The sequence below is a fragment of the Lissotriton vulgaris genome, chromosome 4_1, assembly GCF_964263255.1.
Source record: "Lissotriton vulgaris chromosome 4_1, aLisVul1.2, whole genome shotgun sequence".
Classification (NCBI taxonomy): domain Eukaryota; kingdom Metazoa; phylum Chordata; class Amphibia; order Caudata; family Salamandridae; genus Lissotriton; species Lissotriton vulgaris.
In genome coordinates this window covers 680419029-680442905 of record NC_141691.1, presented here as the reverse complement: position 1 = coordinate 680442905, position 23877 = coordinate 680419029, and the positions used below count along the sequence as shown (strand labels likewise).

At 45.9% G+C, this 23877-nt stretch overlaps 1 protein-coding gene across 1 annotated transcript in view; it reads right to left on the bottom strand.

The window, feature by feature from the left end:
• GRB10 (growth factor receptor bound protein 10) overlaps positions 1-23877 on the bottom strand; it is a 582611-nt gene that overhangs the window by 38743 nt on the left and 519991 nt on the right. The window contains exon 13 of the mRNA XM_086964958.1: positions 10750-10866. Within this exon, the coding sequence (XP_086821084.1) occupies positions 10750-10866 (117 nt within the window). The remainder of the gene's footprint in view (positions 1-10749; positions 10867-23877) is intronic.

The following is a 23877-nucleotide window of genomic DNA, read 5'->3' as shown; positions in this document are numbered from 1 at the left end:
AGGCCTGCAGGGGTACTCCTTTGATGTCTTTCACCACTTCCCTCTTTTGTATGATGCACATACTGCAAAAAAGCAAGAACCAACATCCCATCTTCCAATGTCCCATCTACTAATTGTTGATGCTCCTGAAATCTCTGGCAAGACCAAACCCTTGCAAGTTAGTTTAGGTTTTGATAGAGCTTTTAACAGGGTGCCATCTCTAGAAAGGATCTAGACAAATATTTGTTTGGTGGATATGGTGTATGAAAATTGATACCTCATGATTATTATCGATCACAACATGCTAAGTCTTTCTTTGAAAACTAAATTAATTTGCAGGACACCAGACCCTAGCCTCTATTATGAAACTGCCAGTCCAAAGAAAGTTCTCACGCTGGCGAACTAAAGTTTTGCACTCTATACAAGTACGTCAATTTGATCATGTCATTTTTAATGTCCATAGATTGATGCTGCAGAGTGAAGCTTTACTCTTCAATGGCATCTTCTACTAGCTACAATAACCCAGAGAACTACTGCCCAGAAAAAGTACAACTACTACCTGAATCAGTAGTTGCAGAAAAAGAAAAAACGCCGAATAAACATGGTGTAGTAAAAAAAAAAAAACATCACAACTGGGTTCAATGTTTAAATCAACCACTGATCTAAAAAAAATGCAAACCACACTGAAATTCTAGTGAAATATGTGGAATGAAATTGGCTAAAAAGCCTATCAATAATAAATAGGGGAGTTTGCCTAAGTTTGACTCTTTTAAAAGCTACCCTCTTCTCTCACCTCAGGATACTAGACCAGTTGAAAAATTTAAATAATTTGCTCCACACGCCGATGAAAGTAAGCGATGCTGACTGCTGCAGCTGGTTTCCCACCTGTAAGGCACCAAGCTCTGATGAAATTCAATGCTTTCACGTTAGTGGTAGCATTGCAATTTGCAAAAATGTTCAACTGTAGGAAGAAGTCTGCCCCATGATATTCAGAGAAGGAAATCTAGAATTTTCTTAAAACCCTTAATGGACCAGACTAAATATGTGCCCTACAACACCATTAGACTCCTTAACATGGACAATAAAAATTTACATTAAGGTATTAGCGAATAGGATATCCAAGGTGGTTGAGAACGTGGTGGAAGCAGATCATTTTTCACTTTATGATTTAAGTTATTTCTTATATGAGGGCGGTCTTTGTGACACCAACCCTTGGTTGCCCTGTAATCTTCTGAGTACCCCCCTTCTCATATGAAGAGACCACAACAGTCAGCATCGATCGGCGTTTATACCGATTTCGCAGAAGGAGGCTGTGTAATCCAGGTCTAATTCCATGGAAGTGTTTTGGGCCATTTCCTCTTTCATGTGTCCTGGCCAGGTCATGCCCCCAACCCCAAACCTGCCCTTTGTTGGCCATGATGCTTTGCCCAGCAGGACAGTCGCTAGTTGCAGTGCCCACCACAGAAGTACAAAGAGATGAGATTAGGCCGCACTCCGCTATTTACCACGCCTCCTCTCACTCAGGAAGACAGCCACTCTTGCCCCCTTGAAATAACTATTTTTCTTAATAGATACTGTTAGCCTCCGTTTGCACCCCCTGCCATGGCATTAACCAGCTGCAATGAATAGTTTTCAGTCCAATATCAGTAAGGGCTATGGCACTTTTAAAGGAAGTAGGTCTCCTCTTTCCTCACTATAGTATCTGGTGTTCCCCACTCCTATTAACGAGATGCCAGCAATACATATGCTGTCTAGTGATAGCAACCTCTCCTCTATCTTGCACTCTGTTCCAGGGTGTTGGCTTCCAAAATGGAACCTGCAGGCTTTTATCACTCATGCATGGCACACTGATTTCCAGCACAAATGCACTTGTACAGTTCACAGGAGGTAGGCATTCAGGATTCCAGGTTCATCATGAGCACTTAAGTCAAATGGGACTGAAAGCATGCACCAATGACTTACATGTAACAAGCATTTGAAATGCAAAAAGTCTCGCATTTGTTAAAGTTAGAGCTGTTGGCATTGAAAATAACTACGTTTTTACTTACATTTTTTATTTGCTCCTAACTGAGCAACGAATATTAGGTCGGCCATCTCGGGCCACCGAAACCAGTCATGTGAACTTTCATCGTTCTCCATGCAGGCTGCATTACAGCTTCCATGGAGAACAAGCCGAGGCTCCCATTCCCTGGTTGAGCATACAAGCAGGACACTCAAAACCACGCTGCATCGCAGTGCTGGGAGTGGTCAGTGCGGCCTGGCTGAGCTTTCGTTGGAGAAGAGCAGAGAAGCGAGACCTGGCACAATGGTAAGTTTATTTTTGTTTTTAATTATTATTTGTTTTAATGTGCGTGACCCCCCCACCCCCATGCAAGCAACCCTTCCTCCACGCGACCCTCCCGCCTGGCCACCCAAGAGCCGTGTCGGCTCTCACTGCCTGCGAGGGGCATGGTAGATGGATATGTGGAAGTAAACGTGTACCAGGCCGAGCTTAGTCAGGTACACCACCAGTCAGAGCAGAGGGATGATGTCCTGCATGGTTGTAAAATGGATATGTTAAAAAAGATGTATTTGTTTAGAGGCCTCAGAGAGCTGTCCATTTTGGGAATAAAGAGTGAGTATGCCTTTTCTTCGATGGGGTGGAGGCACTCCCCCAATCTAAAGATGTGCTTTTACCTCTTCCTTGAGGAGAATGAGATGGTCTCTGCGGAGGAGAATGGGTCTGTTGGTTGGAATGCTGGGAGGTGTTTTGAGATGTTCTAGGCATGTGCTGCAGTGAGCATCACTTAAGCCCACTGGTCAGATTTGATTTTCTCCAAGCGAGAAAGGGAATCTTATTCTTCTTCCCTACCATCCCAAACAGGCAAGGTGTGATTATAGGGGTCACGGAGGAGATGGGGAGTCACTTCTTACAGGTGGAAGTGCCTTTACCATGGTCATCTCTGCCTTTTCTCCTTTTTCCCATATATGTAGCCTGGTCTAACATCGGATGAGCTTCTAACATGTTTGTGGAAGGTGTGCTGCTGCCTTTAGGAAGGTTTCCTGGGTTGTTGCAGACAAAAGGGCCTACTGCAGTTGAAGAGTGCAGGTCATGCATAGACTTTGCAATCTCCAGGTCCTTGATTTGGTTTCCAGCATTTTGTCTACCACAGTGCAAGGAGATGCTCCTCATTGAACAGGAATCTGAGGAGATGGTGCGGGACCTTTTGTTATAACCCAGAGATGGAAAGATTAGTATGTCATTTGAAGAGGACACTGGTGTTAAAGCCCCTGCAGTCTGTTTGCAGAGCTAACCTACAATGAAAGCGGATATTCAAGATGGTCTTGCCCTCAGATAGCCTCTCCTCCACCCCCTTTCTCTGCTTGTCTGGAATGGTTCTTAAGAGTTACCTCCATCTCCTCCCACTGATAGGATTTACCTTGACAATTAGCTATACACTAGTGTGTGACTGCCCCTACCATTACCATCTTGCCTGTATCATCAAGTCTTTTGCTCTCCTAAGGTAACTCTGGTGGAGGGAGAGGATTTGGTGGAGGGAGAGGATTTGGTAGAGGGAGTGTAGGTGGTGTTGGCAGAGTTGGGGAAGTTGGAGTTGGTTGTAGAACATATAAGTGGGGGCTGCTGCCCAGTCCTAATATTTCTTGGCGATCAGTTCCAAAGGGTCCTCAGAGGAGGGTTGTGAGGCAGAGTCTGTTGTCTTTGTCAGGCATTTTTTATTTTTTCAGAAAATGTTCCCTGTCAAATGATGTATAAAGAGACATTTCATTGTTGCGTCAAGCTCCGTCTAGTCCCTGTAGTATTGATGTCTGCAACTCGAGATCCAGCTCACGACTAAGCATGGAGCTTTGACGGTATCTTCAGTGCTGGTGTTGGTGTTCCCTTCGGAGTGTACTTCGGATGGTAGAGGTGATGACAGAGGTCCCTGGATGGGATAGAGCTTGATGGCCGGCGAGGCACGATGCCCTTCAGCAGAGACTTGTTTGACAGAAAAATGATGTTCATCTAAAAAACAATAGATGAGACAATATTCTTAAAAAACAGTTTGCACGAAGCAACAGGCAACTGGGAAGACCACCAAATCAAAGTGAAAAAAAAAAAAGTCATGGGCGACACCAGTTTTACGACTGTGCCACTATTTATAGGCACTGCTGAGGACCTAACAAGTAGAAGCTTCTCTTTCAAGCAAAACTGATGGTAATTCATTATCATAATTGCAAAAGTGGGTGAACACCTAAGCGGGAGAAGCAGAAAAAATATCCTGCAAATGTAATTTCCCCATGAGGTTGCATTGGAGCGGAGATAGTTTTTTTAGAACTAAAGTTAAGATCTTCATTTTGGCTGAACGAAAACCATCTCATATCCCATCCAAAAGTGTTTAAGTATGCTCACATGTGTTTACAAGCCACTGAGTCGACTTGTGCAGCCATAGTCGCAGTCAAGAACAACTTCTGGTGTTTGTCTCTAGTTCGCCAGGCAGCCCACATACTACCCACCTACAGGACAGGTGCCAGAGCAGGGTTATTACAGAGCAGAGTACAGCACCAGCAATATTGTGTGAAACTACCTGTTTCGTGAGCCAGTATGGTATCTCTAATGTGTTGGTCTAATCTTTATTCAGAGAAGGGTGGTCTTGGTAGGATCAGAGGGTGATCAGAGCAGATTCCCTACTTCGTAATGCGCGGCGGCTTGAGTCTAATGTGGGTGCAGACCCCCCTGCTACAGGGTGCAGGGGGAGTTCCAGCTCCCTTGAGTACAAAAGGTTTTGTGATTCTACAGGTTAGATTTATTTTAAGAAAAGAAGCAATACAGAACTTTGAGGCTCTTTCAAAAACCCCTTCCGATCATTTCAAGTGCGTGGTTTTCTTGTAATGGTTTGTACTGCACCTATTTAATTGCATTTTTGTAGAACATGACTTTAATAACCAGTCTGCATGCCTTACATAGAAGAACTGGGGAGCAGAGCTTCCATTCAAAGAAACAAAGCAAAAAAAGATGAGAATAAAAGAAACAGAACATATCACAGATACCTATTATCCTATCTCGAATAGGGCTAAGTCTACAAGTTACAAACCAATCCATTCTGGGAGTTGCAGTCCCTCCTGGTTCACTTCAACTGATCCAATTCAACCAACGCAGCAAATGCAAAGGTTTCTAAATAAAACTCCCAGGACGAGAGGATGGCCTTGGTGACGTGGAGACTCAAGGCTGTCATTTGAGAGACATGCATAGGGTTGAAGCACGTAGGGATCGATAGGTATAGATTAGATGCAGAATATGGGTCAGTTTCAGAACTACAAGGACAAAATAAATGCTAGTACAACTGAGGCTTTGAAAGTTGGAAAACTACGAGGAAGCGGGGCTGGGAGTCTAGAGCATTAAGTGGGACAGACAACAGAAAGGCCATCAGAGATATTAAAGATCAATGGGACAGAAAAGAAGACTAAACAGGACAAGCAGACTAGGGGAAAATGGAACATAAGTAAAGTGAAGCAATGAGAGGAGGTAGGGGCGAGAGAGAGGAGAACATCAAGAAAGCCAAGAGAGAGGGGAACAAAATAATTAATATATATCTAAGTTCCAGGCAGAGCTTAACGTGCAGAAATGAGAGTAAATACTCTATTTACTAGGATAAATTAAAAGGCACTTTTGAAAACTGGGTTTTACCTCGGTGGAAACATCCTCAAGCTACAATACAAAGCTTTGTCCTGCTCGTGATATTTATTATGTGACATCTTTGCGAGTCTCCTAAAACCTGTGGGAGGAAAGCCGCGTGACCGGGCTAAGTCTATGGCATTGTACAGAAATAAAAAAAGTAGTTCCGAAACAAATGCGATAAAATGGCCAAGGTGAATGTTTGCCGCACTTGGTCACTGCTTTCGGGGATTGCCAACGTCAGGAAGTGGCATGAAGCATGCATGTCGTGGCCCAATGGGGAGAAGGTATAACAAAACCACGTGGGAGCCAGCAAATGTCAAGTCTATGAAAGGAAAGGGCCGAAGCCCACATCAGTACAAATAGCATGTGCGCAGTCTAGAGCAGAGAACTAAAATGTCTTCAAAGAAAAACAACTTGCAAACGTTCTAGTACGACACTAGATGGCAGGAGAATGCAAAGCATGTGTATCCACAGCCAAACGTACTACGAACACATTTTTAGGTTTCGCCTGGGGCACGGAGCTTTAGCTCCGCCCCCAGAGAAATCTATTGTTTACTATATGTGCTTCAGGAACGTCCCCCGGCTCCCATTGGCTAGCTCCATAAATGGAGGCTAGCCATTGGGAGCCGGATCTGTCCGTCGAGGCCGGACCAGATTCGGGGGTGTTCCAGCGATTTTTTCCCTCTCCACCCACTTCTGTTCGTCATCACGGCGGTGGGTGTGTGTTATTTTTTTTTCCCGAGGCGGCCTGTTTCTTCCTTTTAAAAGTGTCTGTTGTTGGAGTTGGCTGCAAGATTCGAGTTCCCACGAGGCAATCAGGTTAGGAGCATTTTGTTTATAAATGTGTTTTCACTTTGTAAGTTTACGTATTTTGTCCGCCCCCCCTCTGTCCGTGCGCCGTTCCTGCCCCCCCGTCCTGTGCCCGTTCCCGCCCCCCTCCCGTTGTCCGTGTGCTCGAAGGTGCTTTTTCTCCCGTGTAGCTGTCACTTTCCCGAGCTTGCCCCGTCGGGTGCCAGGGTGTGGGAGCACGCAGTTTCACTCTCCCTGCCTAGTCCCACATTGGCAGCACATCACCCACCTCCTTTATAGAATCAAAATAGCCCTCTGTGCCCACGATGCTTGAGAGCTTGCCTCTCTCTGCCCCTGCCTAATGCCATGTGCACCTTGAACGGCCCCTCTGCCCTGCCCTGGCTTTCCCCTCCCACAGAAGCAAAACATCACGTTCTCACAACCCTTGTCTTGAGCGTACCCTCTCCTTGCAGTTTTTATTTCCTCCCTCCTCCATGCCCCCTCTCTTTGAGGCTCCTGCAGCTTTTTAGCTCTATAAGCAAACCCACGCTGCCCTGCTAGGGAGCTGCCAGCCCCTCTCTCCGGAGCAGGTACTTTCTGCTGCTTTTGCCGACAAGTCACTCCACCTCCTTCCACGCTCGTGCCCTCTCCCTGCTCCCGTACTCTCGCCCTCCCATCACTGCTCCACTGTTGCACTCCTTGCTCCCTCCTCTCCGGTCCCGGGAGATGGCAGAGGGCTGCTCCTGCGCGCGCTGGCCGTCCCCCTCCCGCTCTGCTCCCTGAGCTGGGAAGCTGCTGCCCTCCGCCCTCCTCCCCCAGGCACAGGAACAGGACCCCTCCGGCGCCACGCTCTCTTTGAACTGTTTGGTGTGTGCTTGCAGCATTTCTCATTTCACCCTGGATAGCCCCCATGGCCGGGCACGAATGGGACTGGTTCCTGCGGGAGGAGCTGATTGGACAGATAAGCGGCATCCGAGTCCAGAATCTGCAAGGTAAAGGAAAAAAACATGTTTTCTCCAAAGCCTGTTTCTCATTCCTCATCTTCTGTGCTGTTATGTGGGTTGCGCTACCCCAGCAACAGCTAGCTGTGGCTCCTTTCACCGAGTACAGATCGCAGAAAATGTTATCTGTCATGTTTTTCGCTTTGCCATGATAACACCGATCTCCCTCAAAGCACGCCAGTTGCAGCGGCGCGTGTGTGGGTTGTATTGCATTATTTATATTTGATTTGTTTGTGTGTGCGTTTATGACGTCCCTGCATCCATCAGGCTATAGGATTTTGTAGCAATGGGGGCGTGTGGGGGGGCTTAGTCTTGGATGCGGCACGAGCCTCAGATGTTTCCACTCATCTTTCTCGAGTGTTTGCCGCTGTTACTACTTTGCACATTTTTTTGTGGGCTGATTCAGGCAGTGTGTGATTGATGTTCGTCTTTGCCACTCCGAGGCTGCGGGGCTGTGAACAGCGAACGCCTCCATCAGAATCAACAAAACAGCGTGTGTTGGTCTTAACACCCCTTTGGCACACTCTGGCAGTCCCGGTGCGCGAGGAAGACTGGAGCCAATCAGGAGAGCTCTCTGAAGTTCAGCACGAGTTTTAGCACAAGCAGCCTCAGCTGGGTGGTCCTCCGCTCTTATTAGTATAATTGATTCGGAAGAGAAGTGTTGCTGCTCGAACTGCCTCTTAATCCAAAATCACTCATTTCAGAACATCGCTGGCATGATGCGACAGAGAACTTCAAATGGCAACAGCTTGCATGCTGCTTCACTTTTGTTTCCAACGTGCACATCATTTAACTGCTGATAGATGTAGGGTGACCAGATGACACCACGTCACAGGAACGCCGACTTTCCATTCTTGTACTTTGATTTCACATATCAGAGCATTCTGGGAGTTGTAGTCTTAGTTAATTTTGTTTGAGTCCTTTGGACCAGCCAATACAATCGACAACAATGATATGTAAAAGCAAATTTCAGAAGTGGTATAAAGTGGTGTTCCGGTGATGTGGAGCCACACGGAGATCCTACATATTCGTGCAGAAAGGATCTCTTTCCACACTCTAATGTATACCATGTATGTGACAACTTCATCCAGTCATGAATTGTAGCTAATAGCTCACTGTGTTCTGGGACTTGTATTTTTTCTTTAAAACTACATATGAGTGCTGGCCCCCCAGCATGCAGAGGGTTGTTTACTTTTACAATTCGTATTTGCCCGTAAAAGGGTTCCCCTATTTATTACACCCTGTATTCCGACGGTTGAGGAATGTTAATGTATGGGCAGAAGCGCAACTAGAGCCAAGTTTAGGGGGGCTAAGAAAAAACTTTTTGAGGGGGGGCTAATTCTTCCAGCAATGGGCAGAGTGGAGCTGCAGGGGGTCTAAGAAGGGGTGAAAAAAAACAAAGCCTCAATTACTATAACTGCCCCAAAAATTGGGCTAATGTGTGGATTTTCATATTATTTACTGGCTTGTATGTGCCTTTGTAAATTTCAACAGGTTGAAGCTGCTGACATGTAGTAGAAGAAAATGCGTGAGGTGTGATGCTTATCACACAAATTGTAATTGGGTTATATGTGGCAATAGAATTGAACGTTTGCAGTAGATGAGACCCAGTTACAAATGGGGCATAACATACCGATTTTGGCGTTGCCATATCCGGTTCTGTACGAGGCATTTTTCTCCAAAACATAGATTTCCCTGCATAATTTTACTCACACAGAATTTAGAAGGTATAGGCTAGCATCTGACAGTTTTGAGGCTGTAGAATTCGTCTCACTACTCCTTGCAACCCCCATTTAAACACATGCTCTTTTCTAAATGAGAAAAAGTAACGTTTTAGGTTTTTGTTTTTAAGTTTCAAGTTTAAGGCAACAGGCAGAAACTGAGTTCAGCTGCACTATAACCCCCCGTTTCTTTAGGTTAGACATAGGACTTTCCTTGTATTAGGTCAGACATTGGCCTTTCAGCACTCCTCTGTCTTCTGTTAATATTGGCAGTGGTGTCTCCGGGCCAATCAGCTGGGCTAAAAAAATTCTTAGGCCATAGACTTGGATCCACACCAATCTTGTGTGCATTGCAGGATCATGGAAGGACACGTTCACTTTAGCAACGCATCTCTTGATGGCTACAAAAGCATCTTTACATTTCTAAGACTAGCAGTATGACTGTCTATTTTTTTAACATGTCTCTTAGTCAAGCACTAGCTGAGGCAAAGTCCTTAAGATATATATGAATTCTTATAAGGAGACATGATATAGATCTATATATATTGCAGTATCTGGCCATGCCAAGGAATGAATGAAATGGGAACACATTGTATTCAGTTGCCATTCACCAGCCACATAACTTCTTATGAATTCCTGTTCTAAAAATATGGCAGCATACGCCTTGTCTTGAAGACACTCCAGAGACCCAGATTTAAATGTACCTTCACTACTTTTACGAAATCCAGTTGTTTGTGTTGTGACACCCTTTCTTCAAAGAGTTTGGGATGCTCATGCAAAGTTAGACCAGGAAACATTACAAAAAACAAGCATTTACAATGCAATGGTTTCGCCTTTGGAAAAGTTAGAGCTATTGGCAATGTAAATGACAATGCCATTTATTTATCTGTTTTCAAAACCAACACATAAATACAAATTTTGTCATTTACAATGCCAATAGCTCAAACTTTTCCAAAGGCGAAACGGTTGCATTGTAAATGCTTGTTCTATCTAAGTAAGCTTCCTTGAAGAAATGGAAAACCAAGTGATCGCGTCTCCTTTTACCCTCCACAGCAGTCATAGCTACATCACTTTCACAACAGACACCGCTGCCACACTCGCAGATAGTAGAGGTGATCGTGAAAACTGGTATCAATAGCGTCTTCCTACCTTAAAGAGTATTTACTATTTCTGGCAGAACACAAGTTTGTAGTTAAAGGTGACAAAGTAAGAGCAAGGAGAATTGTGCTTGACAAGGGAAAGGCCTAGCCAGAATTTCCCAGCCAGGAAAGGAAGGCTTTTATGTGATATTCTGTCTATACTGCAGAGGTCACTCGTGAGATGCAGAAAATGTGTCCTTTTTTGTGGTTTTGTATGTAGGGAGCTTGAACATGTTGGGCAGCATGTAGAATGCAAAGTTTGCAATCATGCAGTATTTAGTTGACAGAACAGAAACCGTGTGGGGGGCGGGGAGGCGCAGGACTAGGTGGTGGCAAATCAGGGGACTACCATGTGTCACTAGAAACTGCAACAAGTAGGAATATTGGCAGCCATGATAGGTCAATGGGGTCTGTCTTCATTCATTCAAAGTCATCTAACAAACCGAAAGAATTATCACACTTACCCTCCATGCATTTCCTTCCTCAATGGCGGCACTTTCGGCTTCTAGAGGATTTTGGATAACTCTTCCCGTTTGTCCAGAGAAATCCATGGCAACGAGTGAGTTTTCAGAAACACTTCTCTGAAAAGCAAGCACTCATTTTAAGCTGGCTGCGTATTAGAACATCCTTACTGAATCATGGTACACAACTTGGCACTTCAAAGTACAAGTCATTATTACTTTATTGGCATTACACCAAGTGAGTGATTTTTAAAGAGATTCAATATGTTAGACAATTATCTTCTAGAAATTTGAGATGACACTCAATTTAGGCAGCTGCCTCTCTGCTTGCTATTAGTGGAAGATTAACACATTTCCACCTATCCATTGCAAAAACTGCTGGTCTACGTAAACTAAAGTTCTAGCACAAAAAATAAAACTGTAGTAAGTTACTGTACTCTGAAAAGGAGTTCCTATTAGTACCCTGGTGGGTGGTAGATATCCAAACCTTCTCTAAGGCAAAAGGTGCACTGTCCGCATGCAACTTACTTGACACCTAACATTGAGCTCCCTCGCCTTGCTAATTTTCATATAAAAACACATTTACTGGACAAGATAAAAGAAAATCCAAAGCAGCTTGTTTTGGGGCACTGTGTCAGAAGCTGGGCTGCCCTCGAAGGGAAAAATCAAGGAATCTGTCTCAATCAACCGCTTCCTCTTTGGATCAGTGTTCACTGAATGGACAGTGGGCAGGTTCAATCAAGGTATCCAAGTCCATTTTTATCTGTAAACTAAAACAATCTGAGGTTGCAACATGAAGGCATGTAGCTGTATAAAGAAGCAATGTGCAGTGCAGTCAGCAACCACTTTCAATTCTCCAGAATCTTATGACTACTTCCTGAAGTTCAGAATGAACCATGTCCGACTACCCATCATATTGCGTTTTTCCTTGTTAATGGGTGAATGCTGTCCTGCTTCGCACCACTCTACTTGTATCAAAGGTGTATGGTACGCTATAAGGATAGATGCAGAAATCATGGAAAACATATGGAACCTCTGATTGCATCTGATGAAGTGGATGGGCACAAGTTAATCTACATAACTACCAGCCAAAGGGTAAGGTTTTCAGTTTGTGTTGTAGATCACCTGCTCTGCATATTCTGTAAAGCAGTGCAGTCCCATGAAAAAAGCAGTGGCTAGTGAGCAAAAGAGGCCGATTTTTGCACTAAACTCTAATACAGGTTGGCTAAGGAGTAGTTTTACCTATAACTCCAGTTCTGTGGTAGGGGCATCTCGGTTATAGTCCTAATCATGTGAATAGTCCCGCCATGTGCTTGGACCCCGGAACAATAGAAATTAACTTTAGAAATAGTCTCTTAAGTTGCCCTTCTGCAATCCTGCATAAACACAGGAGAAAATCAAAGACAAATAATGCAGCCTTAAACCAACAAGGCTACACTGGCCAGTTCTTCATTCTGAAGTGAAAAGGATAGCTAGATAACACTGACATTTAAACATTTTGCTAAGTTTCACACATAGAGAAACTCCCCTTCACAAAGATCCTTTTTCATGATAGAGAGGAAGGGTTGGAAAGACAAGCCCCATAGGCTGCCATTATGTGTCCGTAAATTGATACCGTGCCTTTAAGGAAACCTCCAGAGACCCTCGGTATCCCATGATGCACAGCCAAAGACTAGTTACTTTCAGTTCTTTTTGAAGGTGTATAAAGCCAGGCCTGTTGCATTCAGGATATTATTCTTTCATCCACAGGGGAGGAGGTGGGTTGCTTATGACTATAACAGAGATACCCCTACTACAGAACTGGAGTTACAGGTAAGAAACTACTCCTTCTGTAGTAGGGGGATCTTGGTGTATAGTCATAATCATGTGAATAGAATGGCAAGACCATCCCAAATAAACCAAACCCAGCGGTGGAATAAACAGACAGATCCACTACTGCGCAAATACCTTTCTCAGTGAAGCCTGCCCAACCTGAGCATCTGCCCAGGCATCAGAGTCCAGGCAGTAGTGTTTAGCAAAGGTATGGACTGACTTCCAAGTGGCAGCCCTACAGATGTTTGCAATGGGGACATTGCGTAGCAAAGCCACTGTAGCAGCTTTACCTCTGGAAGAGTGAGCTTTAGGGTTACCACAGATTCAGGTCAGCTTTCTGGTAACAGTTGAATACAGGACACAATCCACCTAAAGATGGACTGTTTAGAGGTAACAAGACCAGTCATGATCGATCCATAATTAACAAATAATTGATCCGATCTACGAATCTCCTTAGTCTTATCTAAGTACAATTTCAACACCCTTCTCACATCAAGGGAATGAAGGGATCTCTCCGACAGAGAGGAAGGATGCTGAAAAAACGTGGGCAAAGTGATTGTTTGATTCACATGGAAATCTGATACCACCTTAGGAAGAATCTTTGGGTGAGTTCTCATGACAACCTTAGATGCATGAAACACAGTATAGGGCTCTTGGCAATAGAGAGCCTGGATCTCTCACCCTGCGAGCTGATGTTATAGCTACAAGGAAAGTTGCCTTCCAGGATAGATGCTGTAGAGAAGCCTTATGAATAGGCTCAAAAGGCTCCTACATTAGTCTAGCCAGCACCACATTAAGTTCCCACGGAGGCGAAGGACGCCTAATGGTAGGAGACGCCTTCTTCAACCTTTCCAGAAAATCTTTGATGACTGGGATTTGGAAAAAGGAAGTTTGTGAAGCGCATTTCCTATACGCAGTTAAAGCTGCTAGCTGAACCTTAAATGGAATGAAAATTAAGGCCAGATTGAGCCTAAGTATGGGAGAATGAAATCCTCCTTTCAGGATGTAGGGTCTGCATCCTTAGAAGCGCACCAAATGCAAAATCTCTTCCATTTGTACGCATAGGAAGTCCTTGTAGGCGGTCTCTTTGCTTCTTTTAACATCTCCATGCAGTTCCAAGGAAGATTTAAATGTCCATACTGCACTAGCTCAGGAGCCATGCTGCCAAATTCAACAATGAGAGGTAGGGATGCATGATCTGCCCTCCGAACTTCGTGAGAAGGTCCGTCCGACACGGAAGTCGAAGATGCGGCAGGAGAGACAAGTGTAGGAGGTTGGTGAACCACCACTGCCAAGGCCATTCCAGAGCAATGAGGATCATCCTGGCCCGGGACTGGGATAACTTGATCAACACTTTTGGGATCAGGGGAAAGAGTGGAAAAGCGTAGAGAAAGCTGTTCGACCAGTTGATCCACAGTGCATTCACCAGCATCACTGGTAGGTAAAACCTGAGGCAAAGTCTTGGCATTTGCCGTTTTCTGCGGTGGCAAACCGATCGATTTCTTGAGTGCCCCATCTTGCGAAGATGTCATCTCATCGTGTAAGACCCATTTGTGATTTTCTTGAACGAGCCTGCTGACCGCATCTGCCTGTGCATTCTGCACACCTGGCAGATGAGTCGCCGTGATCGTCAGGTCCCTGGCCAGAAGCCAGTTCCAGATAGTCTGCACCTCCCAAGACAGTGTGCGCGATCTTGAGCCCCCCTGCTTGTTGAGGTAATACATTGTTGTTGTGTTCTCAGTCTGTACAAGCAGGAAACAGGTTCAAAAAGATGGCTGGAAGGCTTTCAGCTAGTGCAGTAAGTAGGGGACCCCCTCTAAAAAAACAGATAGTGGTCAGGGAGAAGAGGGGAAAATATCAGTTGGGTAGTTGGGTTCCCAGATATGTTATGAATGTGAAGGTTTGTCTGGTTGTGTGCGAGCAGGGTTTGAATGAGTTGGTATGAATTTGTATTGTTTCTCTCTACCGGGGTTTATTTGATTCAATTTTATGTATTGTCTTCTCATTTTGTGATTATTTATGAATTTATAATTTATGTTGAAAATGCAAAGAAATATATAAATATGTGCATATCAAGTAAAATATCTTTGACAAAAGAAATGAAATAAAAAAATATATTTTTATGATTGTTGGAATATTTTGTTTAGTGGGTTAATAATTTGGCGTGGGTACTCACTGAATGTATTTGGATTGATTCCATTGTACAATAATCTAGGTCGTGAGGGAGACTACGGTCAAGTCTGGAAGGCTTTCAGCGCCAACTGAACCACTCGGAGTTCCAGAAAGTTGGTATGATATGTTGGCTCCATCTGGGACCATGTGCCTTGTATGTGAAGATGGTCCGAATGCGCTCCCCAGCCGTGGAAAGATGCATCTGTCACAATGGTTTGAGTCGGTATCATTTTGTGGAACGGAATCCCTCTGATGAGATTTTAGGTGAACACCACCAGTGTAGGGACTGGACAGCGTGTTGCGACAGTTGGATCCTGTCCTCCCAGCTCCCTAGTTTCTGGTCCCACTGATCCTCCAGACATTCCTGCAGCGGCCTCATGTGGAGGCAGGCATGTGGAGTGAGAAAGATGCAAGAGGCCATTGAACCCAGGAACCGTCCTCACCGTCGCAGATGGAACGGACATGAGTCTGAGTCTTCCGAAGGATCGATAAGCATTGCTCCTCCGAAGGAGACACGCTTGCCTGGAGTGTATCGACGGAGGCTCCCAGGTACTGCAGACACTGAACAGGAGTCGGAACAGACTTCGACATGTTGTTGTGAAGTCCCAATTGGTTCAACAGAATGGCCATCCTGTTGAAATGTAGTGGCGCTTCCTGAAACGTGGCGGCTTTGATCAGCTAGTCGTCCAGGTACGGATACACAAACACCTTGTTCTTCCTCAGGTGCGCTGCAACCACCGCCATGCACTTTGAAAAAGTCCTGGGCGCAAACTTCAGGGAGAATGGAAGTACTATATATTGGTAATGATTGGCGCCGACTAGGAACCGCAGGAACATCCGATGCTTCCTTGCAATGGGTACATGGAAGTATGCATCTTGCAGATCTATGGCACATATCCAGTCCCATGGATGCAGCCGAGGATAAATCTAGTGCAGGGAGAGCATGCAGAACTTCTCTGTAAATCCATTTGTTTGCTTGCCGCAAATCAAGAATGGGTCTTAATTCGTTTTTGTCCTTTTTGCGCACAAGAAAGAACCTGGAGTATAGACCTTTTCCCCTTTGAGGAGGAGGAACCAGTTCTATCGCCCTCTATGGCCTCCACTTGAAGTTCGCGCAACAGGTATTGTGAACGAACTGGTGGAATAGATGGAGGAGAGCTGATGAAACGTAGACCGTATCCATTGCAAAAAATATTCAGCACCCAATTGTCCACAGTTATTTTTCTCCACGCTGCCAAGTAATTTTGAATGCTCCCCCCCCCCTCCCCCCACCGGAGTGGATGATAGAAGAGGGGGGGGGGAAGTAATCCCTCAGGGCTTAGAACCAGCTGGGGCCTTGTTCCCTGATGTGGACTGTTGGTTGCCCCTGCCTCGGACGTCTGAAAGGGCAGCCGCTGAAACTACTGTAGCTGCTACTGCTGTCCAGCCCGACGGCCCTGTCCGCGTTGGATCCGTTGGGAAAAGTAGTGCTGTTGGTAGGGGCGGAAACTCTTACACTGTTCCTTAGGCTTCTCCAAGCCAACAGCCTTGAGGGTCTCAATCTCAGCTTTCATACAAGATTTCCTCGTCCGCATGGGAACCAAAGAGGGTGGAACCCAAGAACGGCAGGTTAGCGATGCGTTGCTGAGCCTCTGGTTTCAGGGAGTGAGACGCAACCATGAATGGCGTTGCAGAGTCACACCAAGACAATATCCATGGGCTGCCAGGAGATAGGTGTCCGTAGCCGCACTGATCTGATTAGAGACCACCAGACCCTCATTGAGAACCTCCTGAAAGTCCTCACGTTTGTCTCTAGGCAGTATTTCCATGAACTGTTGAAGAGACTCACACAAGGAGCGGTCATACTGGCCCAGGAGAGCAGTCGAGCTCGCTGCCTTCGTTGAAGTGGCTGCGGTGCTGCAGACTTCACTCCCCGCAGAATCAAGTCTAAGGCTTTACTTGTCCTGTGGAACTGTGGCCGAAGGTGCCATAGTGTGCTGCTTCTTCGCCACCACCACTATGACTGAATCCGGAGGGGGATCCACCCCAAGGAATGCAGGGTCTGAGTCCAGGGGCCGATATTTCTTTTGAAACCTCGAGGGGTGCCAACTTCACTGAAGCAGGCGTCAGGAACAATTCCATTGCCGGTTCCTCCAAACTGGGTACCAAAGGAAGCAGAGGACGAGTGACTTGCTTCCACTGTAGTGTCTCAAAGACCACAGACGTAGTAGGGATAGGCACAGACAGTGCAATGCCCAGTTTCAGTGCTCCCCTTACCAGAACTTCCTGAAACGTGGTAATGTCATTGACAGGTGATACCCTCGGAGGTGGGGAATCCGACAGTCAGCGAGTATCTTCCTCCACTAGAGGACTCGGTGTCCCTAGTATATCTGGAACGTGACCACTCGTTACGACAGCGACGGCGAGAACTGGTAGAAGATCGGTGCCGGCTGCGAGAGCGATGTCTCGGCCGGGATCGAGATATTGGCCTTCTTGGCATCGCCGGGATCACTGGCACAGGTGGAGCAACCGGCGGCCTGGGAAGAGGCTGAGGTGGAGGAGGCGGTGGCAGAGGAGTCCGTGATTGTGGAGGTTGAGGAGTAGTAGGCGTCCTAGGCCGCCGCGGCAACTGACGAGGAGCTAAAGGTTGAGCTGGTTCTGGTGACCTGGTTGGAGAATAGGTCCTGGAATAGTCCGAGGTATGAATCACCCTTCTCCACTTGTGGTCAGGCCTCGAAGAGGAAGCTCTGGAAGCAGTGCCCCTTGATGGCGAACGCTGATGCCATCGTGACCTTAAACTATCAGACCTGGAGATGCTGACCACAGAGGGTGACCGGCTTCTCTACGACGAGGTCCCATGGTACCTCTTCGAAGTCTTCTTTCTCATCGACTGCCTCGATCTTCTCGTCGACTGCGACCTGTGCGTCGACGGCCAAGTCGCCTCGATGGCGAGCGCCGATGTATCCTGGACCCAGATCGACGAAGATGGTGCGTTGACGGGGTCATCCTCAACGTCGACTTTGATCTAAGTCTCCACATCCTTCCCCTAGATGCTGATCTTCGACGTCGTTTAGACCCAGAGCCCTGGGTCGACTGGGAGCAAATAGTCATCATACCTGGTTTCTACGTCGACGTTTCCACCTTAGACGTCGACCGGGACCTGCGTCGAGTTTGGCCTGTTTTTCGACTGGGGAGCCCCCAGAGGCAGATGCATGGGTAGTGGAAGAGGATAGGCTCTCTCCATGCCCAGATGTCCCACCTGCAGCCTGTGGTCTCCTCTGCTCCAGGCCTTGAAGGTGAATCTTCTCCCTGTCACGCAGGGTCCTCCTGGAGAATGATTCACAGATGACACAGGAGTCAGAAACATGAGATGAAGGAAGACCGATTATACAAACCCTGTGAGAGTCCAACATGGCCGCCTTCCTGCCACATTTTGGGCACTTGTCAAACAAAGATGGCATTTTGACAATAAAAACGTGGGGTAACTGCCCCAAAAAGACCACAAAAGGAAGGTAAAGGCCCCAGACGTCGAGTGAAACACTCAAGCTGTCAGAAAAGCTCAAAGATTTGCTAGCAGGAGCCGCAAAAAAGAACTGAAAGTAACTAGTTTTTGGCTGTGCATCATGGGATACCGAGGGTCTCTGGAGGGTTCCTTTAAGGCACAGTATCCATTTACATACACATACTGGCAGCCTAAGGGGCTTGTCTGTCCAACCCTTCCTCTCTATCATGAAAAATTATCTTTGTGAAGGGGAGTTTCTCTATGTGTGAAACTTAGCAACATGTTTAAATTTCACTGTTATCTGGCTATCCTTTTCACTTCAGGCTGAAGTACTGGCCAGTGTAGCCTTGTTGGTTTCAGGCTGCATTATTTGTCTTTGATTTTCTCTTAAGTGTCTATGCAGGATTGCAGAAGAGGACAACTTGAGAGACTATTTCTATTGCTCTGGGGTCCACGCACATGTGTGGGACTATTCACATGATTATGACTATATACAGAGATCCCCTACTACAGAAATAAAGCTTCCAGTCAATCTTGAAAATCCAAACAATAATTCTTAGAAGTGTAGGCATTGACTACATAGGAGAATGACAGATGTCTGCTACTGTTATGTTTCATAAGGCAGCCACAGTCAGTAGCTCCATCATAGCTAGTGTATATGTGCCCTGGGAACAGAAACGATTGAGCTTTGATTTGGAATAGCATATTTGTATACATTTTACTATCCATCATGATAGGCCAGACTTTGAAATAGGATTTCCCAAGAGGGATTTTGCAAAAGCAGCACATAGTTAATTGGATTTGCTGAAGTAGTTTGTCCTATCAATGTAAAACCTTAGTGCCCTCTTACCATTTAATGTGTGATGTGCTCCTTCCACGGTTTCAGGGTGTGGGAAAATATAGGTAACTCAATTGTCGGATTTAAATGGACCGGGGAAAAAACATCTTTGCTAGAAATGTAGAATTTGTTTAAGAGAACTCTATCCATGGATGAAAGGTTTTTCTACTCAGTGCTTGCTGGTCACTGAGTGAGTGAAGTGATTGCAAGAAAGGTTAACATCCAGACTATTTACTGTATGTCACAAGAGAGCATTGGTCTGTAGGGTGGTCCCATGAGCGTGGCAAGTATATTTTGGTCCATGTAGGGGTTGATAGTGTTCTAGATAGAATAATTATTTCAAGACCCTCCCAATAACATGGATCTTGAGTAAAGATACATGTTATTGTTTTGCATGCAAGTGGCTACTGCTGTAGTTGAACAGAAGTTTATACCACGTTAATCTTTTGAAGGTTCAAGAAATGGCATATGGTACCCTGTACATGTGGTTCTACCCATTTATTTATGCAGAAATTAGCTGTTCTCTTCCATTATGCAGCATAAGACACTTGGTTGGCTTCTGTGCATAGTACACAATTAACACTCTTCCTCAGTAACGTAAAATACCCAAACTTTAAGACCTCAGTAGCCAGATTACTAGATTTAATTTCTAGGCTGACGCTAATGGAGACTCAATAGGTGTGCTCTGATGGGTAGTCTTTCCTGTGAATGTACATAAACATTTCCAGAAGCACTGCATACTATGGCTGCCATGTGCAGATTGGTAGGAAAAGGATCGGAGTCATGGTCATCTGCCTCAGTTTAGTCACCAAATAGGATCAACGTTAGTGGAGGAGCAGTGTAAGCAAATATGCCGGACCAGTTCATCCATTGTGCATAGCCCATGGACTGTGGTTAACTGGAGAATAAGTGTGGACTGTGAGCTAAAGCGGACAGCTGAGGTGAGTCTCCTCCATGCTCCTGAATGTAGTACATAGCAGTCATGTTGTCTATCCTTAGCAGGACCCATATCCTTCAAATAAGCATATAAAGTGCTCTGAGTGAAAGTAGTATCACCATGAGCTGCCAAAAAATGGATGACACTTTTTGTTCTGGCATCCAAGTACCCACTACATTCATGTGGTTGAGGCGTGCCCCCTCCCCGCCTTAACAGTGAGGCATCCAACGTAATGGCAACCTGAAGTTGAAGGTCCAGAAATGGCCTGCACAGCAACAATTTTTTGTTGTTTGGAGCATCTAAGACTGTGCTGTATTCTGGGCTTAACCAACACTATATTTTACCACTGATCAGTCATTTGTGACCACTAACAGACAAAACACTTTTGCAGTGGGCGCAAGTATATTCTTGTGTGTGGTGCTATGTCTATGCATGAAGCCAGCATCCCCAATGGACAAGTTACTTACCTTCGGTAACGCCTTATCTGATAGACCTGATATAGCTGCAGATTCCTTACCTTTGAATTTCCCAGGAGTCAGTCTGGATCCATAAGATTTTTCTTTGAGCAATACACCTGCGTGCCAGTAGGTGGCGTCTGTTGGTTTCACATGGAGTCATCTGCGCCATTGTGACATTCCAATCACCTATATAGGCACCTCCTTGGTGCGCTGATGTCCATTACTTTTTATGACTTTCCACACCAGCAGTGCAGAGGCATGAACTGCACTGACATTAGTGCGTTTCTGAAGTAGGGCCCTGAAAGGGATTAGCCTTGACCCTAGAAACCGGTCCGTAGTGCGGGGAGCATGAGTAGGGTAGGTAAAGAATCTGCAGCTAGATCATGTCTCGATCAGATAAGGAGATAAAGGTAAGTAACTTTCCCATCTGATAGTTTCCTTACCTTTGAATAGATTCCCAAGTAATACCATCCCCAGAGGAGTGACTGCGAACAAGTTTAGACCAGGAAGTCCTGCAGGATAGAGCTGCCAAAAAGGACATCCCTGCGCAGTTGACTGTCCGGCCAGTAGTGCTAGGTAAATGTGTGCAGGGAAGCCCATGTTGCTGCCTGACAAAAGTTGAGGACCGAACCCTTCACATTGCAACACCGTGGTAGCTCTTTAGCCTTCATGTGGCCGTTTTTTGGCTGGAGCATAGAAAATTTTGATGCAGTGGGCGACCCATTGCGAGAGTCCTCTTCTGCCCTGCAATACCTTTCTTCAGTCCAACATACCTCATGAAGAGTTTGTGGTCCACCCAGAACTCTTTAGTGCGGTCAAGGTAGAACGACAACGCTCTTATTGGGTCCAGACAACCCCCCTTCTCTAGAGGGATACGGAGGAGCATAGAAAGTAGGATAGTTGACAGACTGCCCCACATGGGATGGTGTTACCACTTACGGGAGGAAAGAGGCCCAAGTGCTAAGCACCAATTTGTAAGTAATATTGCCAGGTAAGAAGGCTTGGATGACCAATCCTGCAATTTGCTCACCCTCCTGCAGAAGTGATTGCCACTAAAAAGGCTGTTTTGATGGTAAGCAGCCAGATGTTAGGAGCCAGTTGTCTCCTAAAGCCCTAATTGCATCCTTACGTCCAATCCTATATTGGAGGCGGATTTGGACCACTCCAGAATTGGAAACATACACCAGGGGGTTGTTGGATGTGATAAGAAGTGACTCCTCACTAAAAATCAAGTGGCTAGCTAACATTCGAGGGGTGTTAAGAGAACTTGGTCTCGAGGAATTGTGGGATGATCCGACAAAAGCTAGGTTTCCCCTAAAGAAGGTACTTAAAGATTTATACTGGAAGACTGTGGCCTCTAAATGAAACAAGTTACTTACCTGTAACTTTAGTTCTCCAGTATTGGTAACTTTCATAGATTTCCATTGCTTGTATCATTCCCCGTCGTCGGAATGGGAGCCTCGGTAATTATATATATAATCTCTAAAGCTCCTCAGCTATTCAAGCATGCTGTGGCAAGAAAGGCGAGTTCAAGTTTCTCCCCGCGTGTGTGGCTGTGTCTTTACACGCGAGCGTTCATATGTGGATGGAACCATCACCATCCTTTTACCGCACCCGCCAGAAGAGTGCAGCAGCGCCATGATGGAAACGAGCGAGCAGAGCCCCTGCATACACGCTGAGCACCACCAAGAAGCCTCAGGGTAGGAGCCGACCAGGGCAAGCATCCAGCTTGCTAGTTTGACAGGCATATATCCGCCTACTAGTCCGCCATCGTGAGGTCGCCTGGTTGGCGAGGGGAGACCACTCGTCCGCCTTGATCCACACAGGGGGCGCCAAGACGAAACAGGACTACCAGTCCCATCAGGCACTGGGACATTTGGACTGCCCACCAGGGGCGTGCCATGAGTATTATCAGGGCTGGTACCTGCATTCCCACATCAGTTCGCCAAATCCTCTGAAGAGAAGGCGGGAGCCTTCGAAACGCGTCAGGAATTCCACGGCGAAATGGGACTGAATCACTTTCTCTAAAGCTCCTCAGCTATTCAAGCATGCTGTGGCAAGAAAGGCGAGTTCAAGTTTCTCCCCGCGTGTGTGGCTGTGTCTTTACACGCGAGCGTTCATATGTGGATGGAACCATCACCATCCTTTTACCACACCCGCCAGAAGAGTGCAGCAGCGCCATGATGGAAACGAGCGAGCAGAGCCCCTGCATACACGCTGAGCACCGCCAAGCAGCCTCAGGGTAGGAGCCGACCAGGGCAAGCATCCAGCTTGCTAGTTTGACGGGCATATATCCGCCTACTACTCCGCCATCGTGAGGTCGCCTGGTTGGCGAGGGGAGACCACTCGTCCGCCTTGATCCACACAGGGGGCGCCAAGACGAAACAGGACTACCAGTCCCATCAGGCACTGGGACATTTGGACTGCCCACCAGGGGCGTGCCATGAGTATTATCAGGGCTGGTACCTGCATTCCCACATCAGTTCGCCAAATCCTCTGAAGAGAAGGCGGGAGCCTTCGAAACGCGTCAGGAATTCCACGGCGAAATGGGACTGAATCACTTTCTCTAAAGCTCCTCAGCTATTCAAGCATGCTGTGGCAAGAAAGGCGAGTTCAAGTTTCTCCCCGCGTGTGTGGCTGTGTCTTTACACGCGAGCGTATATATATATATATATATATATATATATATATACACACACCTAGGTAAATACACTCTAATAGGTGTAAAAAAGTAAAAAATTAGGCCTAGGCCTCATTATATTTTGTAGCCTATTGGTGTCATTATGTAAAAAGACCCAAAAGTCACATTAGCAACCAATCATATCAGCCTCACCCTGTGGAACCTTCCTGAGAAAGCTCAGAGCCTCAGATTTTCGTAGCCGTTGCTTTGCCACAATCACCTAGCCCTAAAGTGAGCTTTCCCAGGGGAGGCGTGTGGGTGCATGGGAATCTATGAAAGTTACCAATACTGGAGAACTAAAGTTACAGGTAAGTAATTTGTTTCTTTTTTTTTTTTACTTCGAATCTTTTTTATTGAAGATTGGAGAAAATTGAAAACAAAGACAATACAATAAGTCTTCCAATGCGTAGATGGATGTAGTGATGGCACAAGGACTCTTACAGTAATCAATAATCAAATCAAATGAAATGAACAAAGAGAAAAGGGGGAAAGGAAAGAGGAAAAAAGAGGAAAAAGAGAAAAAAGAGAGAGGACAGGTGCATCAAATCATCAATAGCAATCGATTTACAGAGGCATGGGTCGCAGTGTAGGCGGTAACAAGGACAGTAAAACATTCTATATAGACAGACAGTCCGTTAAAATGTGTATCATGGAGGGTCAAAGTGTGAGGATGACGCATCTAAGGAGGACCACAGTCTTTTGTTCGAAGGCTTCTATGTGGCTGACTGCAGTGCTGGATTATCCGCCCCTCTC